This window comes from Haliotis rufescens, unplaced genomic scaffold (assembly GCF_023055435.1).
Source record: "Haliotis rufescens isolate VD_foot unplaced genomic scaffold, xgHalRufe1.0.p SCAF_9, whole genome shotgun sequence".
In the NCBI taxonomy this organism is placed as follows: Eukaryota; Metazoa; Mollusca; class Gastropoda; order Lepetellida; family Haliotidae; genus Haliotis; species Haliotis rufescens.
Window position 1 is genome coordinate 21,182,428 of NW_025964383.1, and position 17,970 is coordinate 21,200,397.

At 43.6% G+C, this 17,970-nt stretch overlaps 1 protein-coding gene across 2 annotated transcripts in view; it reads right to left on the reverse strand.

Moving 5' to 3' along the window:
• Nucleotides 1-1,929: 1,929 nt before the first annotated feature.
• Nucleotides 1,930-17,970, reverse strand: part of LOC124144751 — a 61,659-nt gene continuing 45,618 nt past the window's right edge. For both annotated transcript variants that reach the window (XM_048391183.1, XM_048391182.1), the window contains exons 15-26: nt 17,691-17,912; nt 16,035-16,376; nt 15,187-15,411; nt 13,829-14,071; nt 13,022-13,246; nt 11,325-11,555; nt 8,923-9,147; nt 7,922-8,137; nt 6,744-6,938; nt 6,019-6,249; nt 4,430-4,663; nt 1,930-3,661 (exon numbers count right to left, since the gene is read on the reverse strand). In XM_048391183.1, the coding sequence (XP_048247140.1) occupies nt 3,432-3,661; nt 4,430-4,663; nt 6,019-6,249; nt 6,744-6,938; nt 7,922-8,137; nt 8,923-9,147; nt 11,325-11,555; nt 13,022-13,246; nt 13,829-14,071; nt 15,187-15,411; nt 16,035-16,376; nt 17,691-17,912 (2,819 nt within the window). In that variant the 3' untranslated portion in view covers nt 1,930-3,431. The remainder of the gene's footprint in view (nt 3,662-4,429; nt 4,664-6,018; nt 6,250-6,743; nt 6,939-7,921; nt 8,138-8,922; nt 9,148-11,324; nt 11,556-13,021; nt 13,247-13,828; nt 14,072-15,186; nt 15,412-16,034; nt 16,377-17,690; nt 17,913-17,970) is intronic.

The following is a 17,970-nucleotide window of genomic DNA, read 5'->3' on the forward strand; positions in this document are numbered from 1 at the left end:
ATTAGGTTGCGTTGCTGAAAATCAAAAGATAGACACGCAAAATAAAGTTATGTTCAATTCTGACTTTTTAAGTTTATAAGAAAAATGACTCAAATATATATCATTTTTTAGATGACTATTTTCATGAGTGAGTGAGTGAGTAAGCCAAACAAAGCTTACGCCATGTCAGTCTATAAGCGGCGGTTAACAAGATAAGCAGGGGTTATGAAGACAACATTTATACAACATGTCTATTCACATTTTACTCATTTTACAAACATTGCTGGTCGTAACAGATCTCCAACAAACATTGAGGTCACGGGTGGCCCAGACGTCTAAGATGCCGCGATTCGCTGTGCAGAGTTGCGTCCTTTGGGCACGCCAGAAACCTATGATTGTGGGTTCGAATCCCGGTTCGCCCCGATTATGTTTCTAGGTTTGTCAGCTGTCAATCATTCACTGGCCTGTGCTTGACAGTGGAATGCCCTGCTGTGGAGTTCAAAGAAAACCAGCCTGCTCACTGTTGTGCAAATTGTTTACCTTGTTCTCCATAGTATAGAGCTCATAAAGCTATTATTGTTAAGTTGGCAGCATCTTCCAGAGGCAAGGGAGTTAACTGACTATAAAAAGTCCGGTTTGCACCCTTGCGAACTAGGCTGGAATTTCGGCGTTTTATTTTGGTTGGACTAACGAGTCTATGCATAGTCCGATCAAAATCGCATAACGAAATCGAAATCCCGTCCGTAAACTACCGTGCAGATTTCGCTCGATTGCAGGATTTGAAAATCATGTGTACCACCAACTTGGCGTCAAACGATATTTTCCAAATCTTTTCATGTGTTTAATAAAGTTGCACACTTGATTTGATGTACTTCGCGAAGTAATACCGGTTATATCACAATATAGACTTTGATTATCAATCAGATCGTCTTGACTGGGCGTCGCCATTTTGTTTGAAGCTAATGCAAGTGATATGAGAGGTGGAATCTGATTGGTCAATGGAATGGACAGAGAAGGGACATAACTCGTAATAGTCACTGGTGGTGCTACGATCGAACCTAGAAATTCCACCCTTGTTCGACAAGGGTGGAAACTGTACTTTTATAGTCGGTTAACTCCCTTGCTTTATGAGCTCTATACTATGGAGAACAAGGTAAACAATTTGCACAACAGTGAGCAGGCTGGTTTTCTTTGAACTCCACAACAGGGCATTCCACTGTCAAGCACAGGCCAGTGAATGATTGACAGCTGGTGATTAATTGTAACCATATGGCTCTAGCTAGCAGACGACACGCTATTATAAGATGCACTGAAAAACAATTAAAGCTTACGTATAAGCACAGGGGCTGTACTTTACGTGGAATACAGTATTAGATAATACATTGTAATTTCATGCATTGACATATATGAACCATTTGTGAAGACGGACCCTGGCGTCACAATATTTTTTTAAGAATCCCAGAATAAGAATGGTGTTCAGAGCGTTTAAGAAACATAAATCTGAACAAGGAAAAGTTGTTGTTTTTTATTTAGATATACTCAATCTGTAATAACAGACACGAATTGATGGTGATGTGTATCCACTTCGAATGGGTGATTGGTGACCTAGTGCTAAAGATCCGACTTCGATTCCCCATATGCGTTCATGTGATGTCTGTGTCCCCTGCCGTGCTGTTGGTGGAACATTGTTACACCGAGGAACACCTTGCTCACTTCCAACAGAATGTACACACACGTCTCTTGGTAAGAGGCGACTAACGGGATCCGGTGGTCAGGCTTGCTAACTTGGTTGATGTAGGTCATCGTATCCCAATTGGGTAGGACGATGCTGATGATGTCAATCACTGGATTTTCTGCTTCAGACTCTATTATTTACAGACCGCCTTCATATAGCTGGAATATTGCTGAGTGCGGCGTTAAAAATCAAATAAACAAACAAACAATAAAACATGTATTTGGTATGAATAAACAACAACAAGGTTGTTACTTGTATTTATTTATATTCCATATTTGGAGAACCCCGGCCAGCGGTTAAAGAAGTCATATCGTTGGTTCACAGGTTTTCGGACACAACCAATTAAAAATCATATTTCCAAAAGCGTTGGCGTCAACCAGATGACGATCGGTGATCGTCGAATGTGTGCATAATTGGGGTCTGTGTGGAGCGTTAGTCATGTTGAATCATGCGTAACTGAAGGAAGAAATGGCTTCCGAAAACCCATGCCCCAATGATTGAATAGTCTATGATATGAGATATGTACGCTATTTGCAACAAGGGCTGATACAGCATACAAGACACCGTCAATACAATATACAATCACTGCTGAATGGGTTGATGTCGGGATCGTGACAAAAACTTACATAATGATTTCAAAGGAAATTTTGAAACACATATTTGTTTAATTTTAAAATAATGGACATTACTAAATTTACTTTACATTCGTAATGCGTGTACACTTAGTACTGGTTTCTGCAGAAAATAGTTGGTAATTATTTTAAAGTTGTAATTATAATGTACAACATAAGAATAATTTAGATCGTCAAGTGGTAATACAATGGTAATACAATGTTTCTTATCAGCGTGCTGGTCATTAAAATCAGCGAGATAATAATGTTTGGTTTTGTCCGGTAAAACATCCAGTTGGATATGCGTGTCGATATTGTCCCATAATTTTACAGAAGAGGTATCTTTCCTTCCAAAAACAACGCTGCAATTGTTGCTTCTACTGTAGGGGAAAAGGGGAAAGCCCTTTGTTGAGAAAAAAATCTGCAGGGCCTTTAGCAGGGAACGGCACTTTGGTATATTTTGAAGGTATTCGTGGTTCTGAGAAACACCCTAGGTCCATTCAATACATTAACATATTTCCAACAAATATATTTGTGATTTCGTTGAATTAATTTGGAAATTAAATGCGACCAGACAGACACTTCCACAAATGTTGAATTTCAGTCAGAAAATGTGAACTCAAAGACATACCAGCAAAAGATGAAGTATAGGTACACACGGACATATTTTAGATGAGAAATATAAATTAACATACACATATCCAATTTAACAAGCTTATACAGATAGGTTACGTCTCCTGCAGCATAGGTGCATACAAGTCAAAATGAGGACATGTACTGGTCAAGTGGTCATTAGTTCTCATACATGACCTCACCAGTGACCAGACACGATGCAGACCATAGTTTTTAGAGAGTATACAATACATAAGATATGTCAGATGTTCTCGGAGGAACGGTAATGTCTGCACAAACTATACTCACCACAGATGGTTGGCAGATGCATGCAGTAGTGCTTACAAGCCATACTGCGCCCTTGGTATCTTTACAAACACACCAACCACATCTGGAGACGATAACCAAATCTATCTACTTTCCACAGCCAGTATTAGTTCGACCTAGCATCTTTACTTTACTATTAAGTGGTCGCTTGCCTCCTCCCATGCCAACTACAGTGGTACGCATGTCATCAGCCTTATATCAAATCTCTCCTTATCGGAACAGTTTCCGTACACGACAGTCCGGTGTCTGTAGCAGAGGAAGTAGCGGGGGCTGGTGACGTTGCCCACGGGGAAGTTGAGGTACTGTTGGTCGGGCTGGCCCACACAGCTGGGTATTGTGTTCGTACAGTTAGTACAGTAGGGGTAGTTGTTTATCCCACAATGCTCGTGATAGTCGCCTGTAATACAAATGTAAAAGATCAGTCTCTTATAGTTTAATTCATGCATACATATATGCACTTTTAACGCATGTTATCAACCTAACATGTGCCCACGCGCTGGGAAAGTAATCCTATGTCCAAATCACATGTCCACGTAGGCAAAAAAGTAAAAAGTATAACCGTGATATTAGTCGTGATAAGAAGTATAAATTATTAAGTTATGAATGTAGGTTTATTGTTTCATTTCTGACAACCATATCAACACACAAGCACACACACACACACATATATATTATATGCATACGTACGCACGCACGCACGCACGCACGCACGCATGCACGCACGCACGCTCATACACAAACAAACACACACACACATACATACATACATACATACATACATACATACATACATACATACATACATACATACATACATACATACATACATACATACATACATACATACATACATACATAATTCCAACTACCGCCGCTCGAATGTTTGTTTTGTTAAACACATCCTCAATAAAACAACATGGTTACCTCATGGTAAAGGTATATGGAGACAGACTCACTTAGACATCCTTAAAAAGAAAGGTTTAGATGTAAGTTTACAAAACAACTACTTTTCCCAACGGGGATACCACTGGTATCAAAGAATTCGATGAATTGGCTCTGAGTAATGACGAGAAACACTACTGTCAGTCATCTGCATCATATAGTTCATCAAAACTCAATACAGATGCGACATTTAGTTATGTGTCTGTCAATGATAAAAACTTACAAGCATTCAGGGGTTCCGTTCGATTTCCACAATCGACTGATGTTGAAATGTCTTTGAAGATGTTGACGCACGTATTTGTCTCGACAGAGAAGAGTTCCGGGTACTTGCACTCCTGCTTGTACAGGGTGTTGAGGATATACTTGTAGGGCTTGGAGCAGTCGATGTAGCGGGCACAGTTGTCAGGATCCGCAAATATGGCCGTGGGGAATTTCCGGCAGGCGTCTTCGATGCGATCTGAGGAGTACATATCCAGTTAGTTTGGTGTATCGCCGATATGAACAGTATAGCTAGCTGTCACATACGGGCGTGGCAGTTCCATGTGGCAGCAAACCCGAAGTGATTCAGACAGACGTTAACCTCTTCGGCAAAACCCACAAGCACGCATGTTACAAAGTGATGTGACAAACAACATTTTTCCAAGAGACATGGTTACCGTATCCTACCATGAAACCAGTGTGTTCAAACGACAGTCGAAGGATTAGGGTCAAGGAGTCCCACAATATACACATATAAATATGGCAAAACAAGCATTCCATCTCCAAACAGAACCTTAAAAGTGAACTTACTTAGAGTTTTCTAAAATATAATCCATAATTACGTATATTTCTGACGCCGTTTTTTTCCGAATTATCCCTCCCTTGTCATCTTGTGTCATCAAGGGGAAACTGGACTTTTATAGTCAATTAACTCCCTTGCCTCGGGAAGATGTCCCTTGTTAACTAACTGATCACAATATTTCTTTGGGGAGAGACAATATGTATCTTTGCTCTTTCTACTAAGATTTCCAAGAGCGTCATACGACTCTTGCCCAGAAGTTGTTTGATCACGGTTACAACATTCAAGGCCTCGATAAAGCTTTAAAAACGTTCTATTGTAGGCATGTGTAGGATATTTCCAAATTTGACGCATCAGTAAAAAAACATTATGTCCGATGCAATTCCCTGTTTTGACTTGACTTGACGTGTTTTTTCAGGTGAACAATTGACTTGCCTCTGCATGTGTTTGTGACGGGTGCCATCGGTGGGGCAGGGTGCGCTCACCTTTTCGCGAACACCTGGTGTCATTACTATTGGATAGTGATTTATAAACACATGCTCATGATGTAGTCGGAATTGTACAATCGACTCTGCTTTATGAATAGATTTCTATTGGATATGGAAAGGGTTTTGTCGCTATATTTATTTGAGTGTCGAGCCTGTATTACCAAAACTATATTCTCAGGAGCTTCTTAGGTTTATAAAAGATATCTTAAGCATGTGTATGACTGGGGCTTTGGCTGTACAGAATGACGTCAACCATGTGACGTCTCAGTGGCGTATGGTAAGAATTATTGGAGCGTTGTAACGTAACGACAAAGCATCAGTTAAATAACCTCGTACGTAGAAGTGAGTGAGTATGGTTTTACGCCGCTTTTAGCAATATTTCAGCAATATCACGGCGGGGGACACCAGAAATGGGCTTCACACATTGTACCCATGTCGGGAATCGAACCCGGGTCTTCAGCGTGACGAACGAACGCTTTAACCAGTAGGCTACCCGACCGCCCCCGTGCGTAGTCAACAGGACAAGACTATCAATGATGCACTCACACTGACTAATCGTCCCTCCACACGCCCCTGTGTGGGGGTTAAAGAGGTCACTCTTGCATCTGATGACGGACTCTGTCCGGTTGTTCCTGCACTTGACGAAGAGCGTTGAAGGCGGTAGTCCAGGGTAGGACTGGTTCCCGTCCTGCAGACCGACGCATGATGGTATTCTCTTTTCGCAGGGCAAGCAGTTCACCTGACTCTTGGGACAGTGCTTATTCTGTTCGTAATCACCTGCAATTTAATTTGACTCCATTTTACAAAATGCTTTCAAGTGTTTCATACTTAATGTTTGTTTGTTTGTTGTTTAACGCCGCACTCAGCAATATTCCACCTATATGACGGCGGTCTGTAAATAATCGAGTCAGGACCAGTCAATCCAGTAATTGACATCATGAGCATCGATCCACGTAATTGGGATACGATGACATGCATCAACCAATTCAGTGAGTCTGAGTACCTAACTTAAACAAAAGGGCCTATGCTTATACACACGGCCATGTACTGTTTCACATGTCGTTGAGCTGTGCCAGGATCCGATGATCGGTGGTTCGAATCCAAATTTCACCCCGATCACGTTCCTTGGTCTGACTGCACCTTACCACGCGTTTGTTTAAACTTCCCCTCAAACTGTGCCGACAAGTCGTGATATAACTGAATACGTTTCAGGCGGCGTCAAATCCGATTCACTCACTCATTCATGTCGCGGGGGGGGGGGGGGGACTTACATGGTGCCACGGGCTCGTACCGCTTCCCGCACTTGACGAACTCGGGGTCGATACACACGGAGCCATTAAAGAGTCTGGGGTAGCCACACTCGATGATCTGTGGTTGGCTTGAGGCACAGTTGATGTACTGGGCACAGTTGATGGGGTTTTGGGCACGTTTGCCGGGGTACGTCTGGCAGAAGAAGTTTACAGCGCCTGTTGATGGAAAGTGCAAGTGTGATCCATTAGCGCAATGGTGGCAATACACAAGCGGTATGCGTGTTATAAAACATTTGATGCAAATGGTAACCTATGCTCTTTCACCACCAGTCCCACTCATAGTGTTTGTTTGTTTGTTTGTTTGTTGTTTAACGCCGCACTCAGCAATATTCCAGCTATATGAAGGCGGTCTGTAAATAATCGAGTCTGGACCAGACAATCCAGTGATTGACATCATGAGCATCGCTCCACGCATTTTGGATACGATGACATGCAGCGACCAAGTCAGAGAGCCTGACCACCTGATCCAATTAGTCGCCTCTTACGACAAGCATAGTCGCCTTTTACGACAAGAATTGATTGCTGAAGACCTATTCTATCCCGGATCTTCACGGATCAAATGGGATTTCAGGTATCAAATACTCATTAACACCCTTTTGCCCCTTTATCTAAACATAACACCTCCTCCGTGTCGATCCTTATATGCGACTCACTACCCCAAACTTTTGACCACACGTAATCCATACAGAAACTGGTGTACATGATGTTTATAGTGCAGCCCTATACCATTATGGACCCATCGACACAGCACAACATCACCGAACACAACGCCCCAAGCACTGTTGAACCCTTTCCCTCCCGATGCTGCCGTTTCAAAAAACAAAGCTATAAAACCCTTTCAATAATCATCAGAAATTCCTGCTAACAGGATTATGGCAGATCGCTTCGTGAAGCAGACCCTTGTCCCGAGGTCCGAAAAATTAATCTGATTCAGAAACAAACACCCCATCACTTCGCATGTTAAATTTAACACTGAAATTGTCATTAGGATCTAATCTTTTCACATTAAAGCCAAGAAATGTATGTGTCCCACCACAAAACTCCCTACCCCTCTCCACTCACACAAACAACCACCCACCCAGTCCCCCACCCGACTGTCGCAGGTCCCAACCCCACCGACTGAGTGGTCAATGGCTTACTCTGGGTGAGAGCTGTCCTGCAGTTTTTGTTGACCGGGTCGAAGTACTGGTTGAGGCCGCAGTTCGTGACCACCACCAGCCTCTCGTTGCGACACTGGATGAACTCCTCGCCCAGCTCCCGACCAGGGTAGTAGTGTAGACCATCAATCTTGCCGGCACATGACGGCTTGGTGCAGGGGATCCCAGTGTATATCTGGGAGTTGACAATGTACTCGCCTGGAGGACGAAGAGGTGATCGTTTAAATATTGGTTGACATTGCACGATTGCATAGATCATGTCTCTGACAACCAATTTATTGCGCACTCATGTGATTGGTCATGATTCATATTATCTTTTACTTTGTATTAATATTTTTCATTTACATTTTTATATTTATTTATAATATTTATATATTTGTCTTTTCCTTACTTCTTTCTTTCTACCTTTTGTCATTTTCTTTTTCATTTTTTTTTTTTTTTTTTTTTTTGGGGGGGGGGGTCCAGCTATAATATGAGGCATTATGTAAATACTCGAACGATTACTACGCAAACCAGTGATTGATATTGCGAGCAACTATCCACATCGATTACGGGCAATCAAACAAGTCAATGAGGTTGACCATTTGGTCGCCTCTTTCGAAAAACATGGGTTGCTGGAATAGTTCATATAACGATATGGCATGTCATGATTAGTTGCACACTAATAAACTTAACTTTATCAAGATCCCCGAAATTGTGTTCTTTTATAGGAAAGGTTTATGATCGGTCATATTCTGATATCAAGAAATGAATTAACACTTGACAGTTTTCATTCCTGCAGAAATGGTATTAAACAAAACGTACATGTATATTTATTTTTTTAATTGATTGGTTTCTTGAAGTATACGTAGGAGCTGACAAATTTGAGGTTCATGTCATCGACCTCTGGTTTGATTAGTTCCAGGTTACAGTGATACAGCTTCAGTATTGCTGACTGACGTAAAACAACATTCTTTCACAAGCTTGCGTCGGTCGCTACTTACATGCGTCCTTGACCTCTGGACTGCTACCACAGGTGACCTGCACGTGGTCTTTGCATGTTCTAGATTCCACGTCAAACAGCTGGGGGTAAGGGCACTCTACTCTGTAGCGGCCGAACCTGCTGGCAGCCTTGGAACAGTTGAAATATTGGGCACAGCTGATAGAGCTGGGGTACACACCCGTAGGGATGGAACTGCAGTAGGTTTCCGCCTCGGCGGAGGAGGACACTGGAATAGGAACATGTTTGTGTAGGTGGTGAAGGAGGACACTGGAATAGGAACATGTTTGTGTTGGTGGTGAAGGAAGACACTGGAATAGGAACATGTTTGTGTAGGTGGTGCAGGAGGACACTGGAATAGGAACATGTTTGTGTTGGTGGTGAAGAAGGACACTGGAATAGGAACACGTTTGTGTTGGTTGTGAAGGAGGACACTGGAATAGGAACATGTTTGTGTAGGTGGTGAAGGAGGACACTGGATTAGGAACATGTTTGTGTTGGTGGTGAAGGAGGACACTGGAATAGGAACATGTTTGTGTTGGTGGTGAAGGGGGACACTGGAATAGGAACATTTTTGTGTAGGTGGTGAAGGAGGACACTGGAATAGGAACATGTTTGTGTTGGTGGTGAAGGGGGACACTGGAATAGGAACATGTTTGTGTTGGTGGTGAAGGGGGACACTGGAATAGGAACATGTTTGTGTTGGTGGTGAAGGAGGACACCGGAATAGGAACATGTTTGTAAATGTGGTGAAGGAGGACACTGGAATAGGAACATGTTTGTATTGGTGGTGAAGGAGGACACTGGAATAGGAATACGTTTGTGTAGGTGGTGAAGGAGGTCACTGGAATAGGAATACGTTTGTGTAGGTGGTGAAGGAGGATACTGGAATAGGAATATGTTTGTGTTGGTGGTGAAGGAGGACACTGGAATAGGAACATGTTTGTAAAGGTGGTGAAGGAGGACACTGGAATAGGAACATGTTTGTGTACGTGGCGAAGGAGGACACTGGAATAGGAACATGTTTGTATAGGTGGTGAGGGAGGACACTGGAGTAGGAACATGTTTGTGTTGGTGGTGAAGGCGGACACTGGAATAGGAACATGTTTGTAAAGGTGGTGAAGGAGGACACTGGAATAGGAACATATTTTTTGTTGGTGGCGAAGGAGGACACTGGAATAGGAACATGTTTGTGTTGGTGGTGCAGGAGGACACTGGAATAGGAACATCTTTGTGTACGTGGTGAAGGAGGACACTGGAATAGGAACATGTTTGTTTAGGTGGGTAAAGGCGGACACTGGAATAGGAACATGTTTGTGTAGGTGGTGAAGGAAGGCACTGGAATAGGAACATGTTTGTGTTGGTGGTGAAGGGGGACACTGGAATAGGAACATGTTTGTGTAGGTGGTGAAAGAGGACACCGGAATAGGAACATGTTTGTGTTGGTGGTGAAGGAGGACACCGGAATAGGAACATGTTTGTGCAGGTGGTTAAGGAGGACACTGGAATAGGAACATGTTTGTGTTGGTGGTGAAGGAAGACACTAGAATAGGAACATGTTTGTGTAAGAGGCGGCCAAGGGATACCGAGATGGGAACGTGTTTGTGTGAGAGGTGAAGGAGGACACTAGAATAAGAACATGTTTGTGTGAGAGGTGAAGAAGGGCATTGGAATAGGAAGAATATGTCTGTGTGAGAGGTGAAGAAGGAACACTGAATACGAACATGTTTGTGTGAGAGGTGAAGAAGGGCATTGGGATAGGAAGAACATGTCTGTGTGAGAGGTGAAGAAGGGCATTGGAATAGGAAGAATATGTCTGTGTGAGAGGTGAAGAAGGGCATTGGAATAGGAAGAACATGTTTGTGTGAGAGGTGAAGACGGGGACTGCATAGGAACATGTTTGTGTGAGAGGTGAAGAAGGGCATTGGAATAGAAAGAACATGTTTGTGTGAGAGGTGAAGAAGGGCATTGGAATAGGAAGAACATGTTTGTGTGAGAGGTGAAGAAGGGCATTGGAATAGGAAGAACATGTTTGTGTGAGAGGTGAAGAAGGGCATTTGAATAGGAAGAACATGTTTGTGTGAGAGGTGAAGAAGGGCATTGGAATAGGAAGAACATGTTTGTGTGAGATGTGAAGAAGGGCATTGGAATAGAAAGAACATGTTTGTGTGAGAGGTGAAGGGTTGATGTTCTATGAACTACCCATTTGAAGAGATGTCCTGAAGAGTAAGATATACGTTTATGCTTTGTACATGTACGACTGTTTGCACATTAATCGGATGAAAAATAATAATATTCTCTTTAGTAAATTATATTTAATATTCATATACACAAACTAGACTAACGTAAAAACAACTCTACTGAAACAAAGCCAATGAAATACCGGGTTTGAATTCGTGGACTCACTGTATATGAGTGATTGGCAGCGTCTAGTCGCGGTATTGAACTCGTAGGTAAGGGGACAATCACTGACGAGTGTTCGGTCCTTGGAGCAGTTGTAGTACTGAGTTCGACTCCCAGGGAGTGGGCCAGTAAGGCCGTCCGTCTGAGCCACACAGGATGGGTTGCTATTGGCACAATCCCGGCAGTTGGTGCCAACAATTCTGCAGTATTTGGTAAGGATGGCCCAGTATTCACCTAGGTAACAAAGAATAATCATGGCATCGTGGATACATTACACAAGGTGCACCAACTCCAGCCGAGATGGGCCACAAAGGCACGTTTGATAAATCAAAGTAATAATAGTTGGTTGGCGTGTTGTTTAACGCCGCACTCAGCAATATTCCAGCTATATGACGTCGGTCTGTAAATAATCGAGACTGGACCAGACATTCGAGTGATTAATATCATGAACATCGATCCCCGTAATTGGGATCGATGACATGCATCAACCAAGTCAGCGAGCCTGACCACCCGATCCCGTTCGCCGCCTCTTACGACAAGCATATTCGCCTTTTACGGCAAGCATGGGTTGCTAAAGACCTTTTCTCCTCCGGATCTTCACGATCCAGTGAAGATCCAAAGTAGTATTAGTCTGACTGGTAACAATTCGTCATATTGGTATATCCCCGTAAGCTAGGTTCCATTATTACCAATTCTAGATAGCACGGTCACCAGTCTAACGAACCATGGTAATGTCATGGTCATATGTTAACAGCAGTAATGGTGCTGAAGACGGCGTTTCCTGATTCAAAGGGTCCGGACTTACGTGGTTTCGCTCTTTGCAAATAACACAGTTTCAAGTTTTGAGTATGAAAAACAGTAGAGTAAAAACTTCATTATTACGGACCTCGATTATCCGGAACTTCACCTGACGACCGATTTCTGCTAGAAAAGAGTGTATATTATCCCGTAACCATGATTCGTAAAACCGGATATACGTTAATCAGGACGATTTTAGTGGGACGCTACCTTCTGGATTAATGGGGTTTCACTGCCCGTTCAAAATAGTAATCCATCTGTAGCCAGATCGGAATAACAGGGGTTCACTGTAGACATCTCATGAAACTCTAGTAATGCTTTTAAACATGTTTTGTCATAATGGCTAATTCAGAAATGAACAAAGCAAATAGCCGACAACATCACAGAAGCAATGCACCAGCTGCAATTTCATTTAAATGAAAAGCATCTTAAACGAACTCAGAAACGACATCGTGTCCAAATATTACTCAACATATATAACCCGGCCTTCATTATTTTCCATTCCGAACAGCTCGTTTATGTTATTTTTCGAGATGACACACAATACATGTGCCGCTCTGAATGCTACGCTTGTCGTACAGAGAATTTAGAAGCCTCGACCATGGCGCTCAGAAATGACATCGTGTACAAAATATTACTTAACATATGTAGCCCGGCCTTCATTCTTTTCCATTCCGAACAGCTCGTTTATGTTCGTTTTCGAGATGACACACAACAGATGTGCCGCTCTGAATGCTCCGCTTGTCGTACAGAGAATTTAGCAGCCTCGACACACAGGAAAAAAGGACGCGACCCCTTGTGGAGTGTTTATCAGACCTTCACCAGGTATCATATCAGAGTGCAACATCTCATTGTAATCAGAGCAACGGTATTCCAATTAAGGAAGAAAAAAGACCACATACATCTGAGTCTCGGCTCGTATCTTCGCCCACAGGCTACCAGGGAGTGGTCTTTGCAGGAGGCTGATGTAGGGTCAAACAGATCCGGGTAGGGACACTCGGTCAGGAAGCGGCCAAACGGCCCGTTCTGCACGGCACAGTCAAAGTACTGGTGGCAGTTCTCGGCGTGTGGGAACTTGGCTGTGGGGCTGCTGAGGCACGGGCCTTCCGCCTCCGTCGATGTTGTCACTGCAGGGGGGAGGAGTGAGTTCAGTCACAATCACAGACACAAAAAGAGACATATTTATTTGAACTCATCTAAGTACATGCGTTCAAAACAACAATAGAATCATGATAAAAAGTTATAAGTCTCCATTTACTGAGAGGGGCGGTGGTGTAGCCTAGTGGTTAAAGCGTTCGCTCGTCACGCCGAAGACCCAGGTTCGACTCCCGACAATAGTACAATGTGCGAAGCCCGTTTCTGGTCGGATCTTGCAGTCAGCTGTGTCAAGGGACGGGGGTGGAGGGTGGAGAGGGGGTGTAAACCTACTGACAGGGATTGTGGGTACCCCTCGGATCTCGCAGTCGGCTGTTGCGGGGGACGGGGGGTGGAGGGTGGGGAGGGGGTGTATACTTACTGACAGGGATGGTGGGTACCCCTCGGATCTTGCAGTCGGCTGTAGCCGGGGACGGGGGGTGGAGGGTGGGGGTTGGGGGGATGTATACTTACTGACAGGGATGGTTGGTGCCCCTCGGATCTTGCAGTCGGCTGTAGCGGGGAACGGGGGGTGGAGGGTGTGTGGTTGGTTAGGGTGGGGGGTGTATACTTACTGACAGGGATGGTTGGTGCCCCTGGAATCTTGCAGTCGGCTGTGATGGGGTCGAACTGCTGGGTCCCCGGGCAGGACATGATGGTGGTCCTCTGATCCTGGCACTGGAAGTAGCTCGACTGGTCCTCCAACATGGCGTCCTTGTATCCGTCCGCCTTACCGCGGCATGACAGCTGGGTTTCGTCACACGCCCGACATGACTTTATGTCTTGACACAGCATCACAGTGAACTGGATGTACTCGCCTGCAAAGAACATCATTGGGTTGGCATCATTTGACCTTCACGCAGCATCAAAAGTCAGGTTTCCGGCTTTCGAAAATATTCCGGAAACTTGTCTTGGTAATTTTCAACACTTTCTATATATTTCAATGACAAATTCATTTGACAAGGTTTCGTCAAGGTGTCAATGCCGGTCAAAGTGGGAAGGTTTCCGAAAGGTTTCCCGAAGGTTTCCGGACATGATTTTTATGCCGCGTCCTGCTTGTTTGTCTGATGTCTTGCTGAGGTAAGAAAAAGGTGAAACAAAAGACGTACATTTTCAATATTTGAAATATTGCTGAATGCATATATTGTTTTTAACAGTGGACAAAAAATACCCATACGTGCGAGAATCACCCTCATCTGCAAAATATGGTTCGCATGTCTTGCGATTTCAGTATTTACACTGGACGTGACTATAGCACTCAGAGCGAGTTGTAACCTTTACAAACATAGCCATATAGGGCCTGTACTTTTCAATACATGATGCTTTAGCAATTACTAACATCATCGGTCTTGATAACTGTTAATACAGTATCACTTAGCATCTAATTCGTCCGATATAATGTATGTTTACATAGTGGACACCACAGAGAGCGGAAGGTTTGTGGTTCGATTCCCTGTCGCGTCATATATAATGCTAAATGATGTTAAAAGATGTAACAGTTACTTTTTGTTTCCGTTCCTGGCTCTCGGCAGGATTCGGACTAGTACAATCAGCCATACACACACGTGCATTCACAAGCTAAATTAGTAACACAACCATGTTAAATACATTTCTCATATGTGTATGTTGTCAAGCAGATATAAAACAAACATTATCAAATGTATTCGATCGAGTACTTAAGCGTAGATTCACATCGACAAAATCTAGAACACACCATAGAAACAAGCAATGGTTTGCAGATGTACAGCACTTGGACAATCCTTCTCAGATAGAGAGACCACAGCAGAGCCCCGCAACACAAAGCGATCGTACCACTAGGACCATCCTGACTCCTATCCTTTAAATAGGCTGACAGTAGAAGCGCTACGATGGCTTTGTGATACGGGCCAATGAAGGCAACAGTTCACACAGCTCTGCGGCCTTTCCAACTTACATGGTGCCATGACCTTCCTTCTGGCTCCACACTCCGCGAGTGGGAAGTCAACACATGCTCCAGTCTTGCCGTCAAAGTGCATGGGGTAGGTGCACTCAAAGAGGTACTGGATTCCGTACTTGGGGTTGGGATTGGAACAGTTCCAGAACATAGCACAGCTGTCTGGGTGGAAGGCCTGGCGTGTTGGGTTGAAGGCACAGTACCTGCCAATATCTTGCGCTGACACTGTAAAGGGTGATTTTCAGATGGTCAAGGATATGGTAGTGTATCGAGGCGAGTCGGTTATAAAACAAGACAAGATGTTGACAATTGAAACTAATTGTGGTAACATTAAATAACACAACTCAATATGATCATATAATAACTTGCATCAGTGCCATGGGTTTCACACTGGATAGAAATTATATCAATATGCTTTGCTGTTTACAATGTCGTGTATTTAACGGTGCACTATGCTCAATGGTCTGGTATCCATTTTCAAGTTTTAGATATTGAACTGAGATAGTGTATTTGTGTAATTCTATCATTACTTTGAAGAATGCTTGATTCTGATTGCACAAAGAAGACTGAATTCAGACATAAAATTAGACTAAATAGACAGTTAGACTACCTCAAATATCAAAACACAGTAGGTAATTTATAAGTAATTAGGCGAAGCTTTAACTGGTAGATTGGTGTATATCATAAATTAAACTAGCAACAAAGTGGTATTTGAGGGGCTTGAATAAGGCTAAGACTTGCCTACCTGAGCATACTGCTCTCTCAACTGTTTGATACTCTTACTACTTTTCATTTGATACCTGTGACAATTTGTAATGACATGCTCCTTATTCTCCCGCAAAGCCTACCTGTTTGAAAGCGGGGAGCGGAGGTAGTGGTGACGGTGGTCGTGGGGATGGTGGTAGTAGTTGTGGTTGTAGTGGTTGTGGTCGTTGTAGTTGAGGTGGTAGCAGGTGTTGTGGTTGTGGGCAGTGCCTCGCACACCGACGTGGTAGAGTTGAAGATCTGACCCACGTTGCAGGTCGCGGCGACTGTGCGGGAGTCGAGGCAGGTGTAGAAGGCGTAGTTGTTGATCTGAAGTGCAGCGACGAAGTTGTCAGGCTTGCCCTTGCAGGAGGGGTTGGCGACGTCACAGGCGCGACATGATCCATCAGTGGTGCAGTACTGCCGCCTGATGCTCAGGTACTCGCCTTGTGGAGAGACGGAGCTTGGTTATGTTGTGGTAAGTCATGATCAACGGGGTCTTTTGCCACGGGTTAACTTGTGTGCAAGGTTCTCTGGGGTATAGGTTAACGTGTGTGTGCTGGCTTCTCTGGGGTATAGGTTAACGTGTGTGCAAGGTTCTCTGGGGTATAGGTTAACGTGTGTTTGCAAGGTTCTCTGGGGTATAGGTTAACTTGTGTGTACTGGGTTCTCTGGGGTATAGGTTAACGTGTGTGTGCAAGGTTCTCTGGTATATAGGTTAACTTGTGTGTAGATAGTTCTCTGGGGTATAGGTTAACGTTTGTGTACTGAGTTATCTGGGGTATATGTTAACGCGTGTGTGCGTGTATGTTTTTTTAGGTATATGTTAACTTGGTGTGCACCTAGTGTATGGATCTCTAGGGTATTATTAACATGGTGTGTCTGTATGGATCGCTGGGGTATTATTCATATGGTGTGTCTGTTAGGATCTCAAGAGAATTTTTAACATTGTGTGTCTGCATGGATCTCCAGGGTACTGTTAATATTGTGTGTCTGCATGGAGCTCCGGGGTATAGTTATTATGGTGTGTCTGCATGGATCTCCGGGGTATTATTAACATGGTGTGTCTGCATGGATCTCCAGGGTACTGTTAACATTGTGTGTCTGCATGGATCTCTAGGGTATTGTTAACATGGTGTGTCTGCATGGATCTCCAGGGTATTGTTATCATGGTGTGTCTGCATGGATCTCTAGGGTATTGTTAACATGGTGTGTCTGCATGGATCTCCAGGGTATTGTTATCATGGTGTGTCTGCATGGATCTCTAGGGTATTGTTAACATGGTGTGTCTGTATGGATCGCTGGGGTATTATTCATATGGTGTGTCTGTTAGGATCTCAAGAGAATTTTTAACATTGTGTGTCTGCATGGATCTCTAGGGTATTGTTAACATGGTGTGTCTGCATGGATCTCCGGGGTACAGTTGTCATGGCGTGTCTGCATGGATCTCCAGGGCATTGTTAACATGGTGTGTCTGCATGGATAGCCAGGGTATTGTTGTCATGGTGTGTCTGCATGGATCTCCCTTGTATTGTTATCATGGTGTGTCTGCATGTGTCTTTTTGTCTCTGTCTTCATACTTATGTAAGCTAGAGGTGAACACTATTCCCAACATAATTCATGGCTACAGTGGAGTTCAATAGATACACGTTTCAGTGTATGTGGTGTGTCTACGATAAAATCAAATTATGGTTTTGAGATGTAATGAAATGACAAGAAACACACCCTGTAGCAGTTCAGGGAAACATCCCAGTACTTACAAGGTTCTTTTTCGACTGGTCTAGGGGAGCACTTGGCCACAATATATTCCACGCATCTCCCCAGGAAGGAGTCAAACAGCATGGGGTAGTCACACTCCGCTACGAACGCTCCAAACTTGCTGGTCGGCAACGAACAGTTATAGTACCGAGCACACGAGTTTTCCACCAGGAACACGCCCGTAGGCTGCTGGGTGCACTCCACCGCAATCCGTGTAGGGTCCACTTAATAATAATAATAATAATAATAATAATAATAATAATAATAATAATAATAACGATG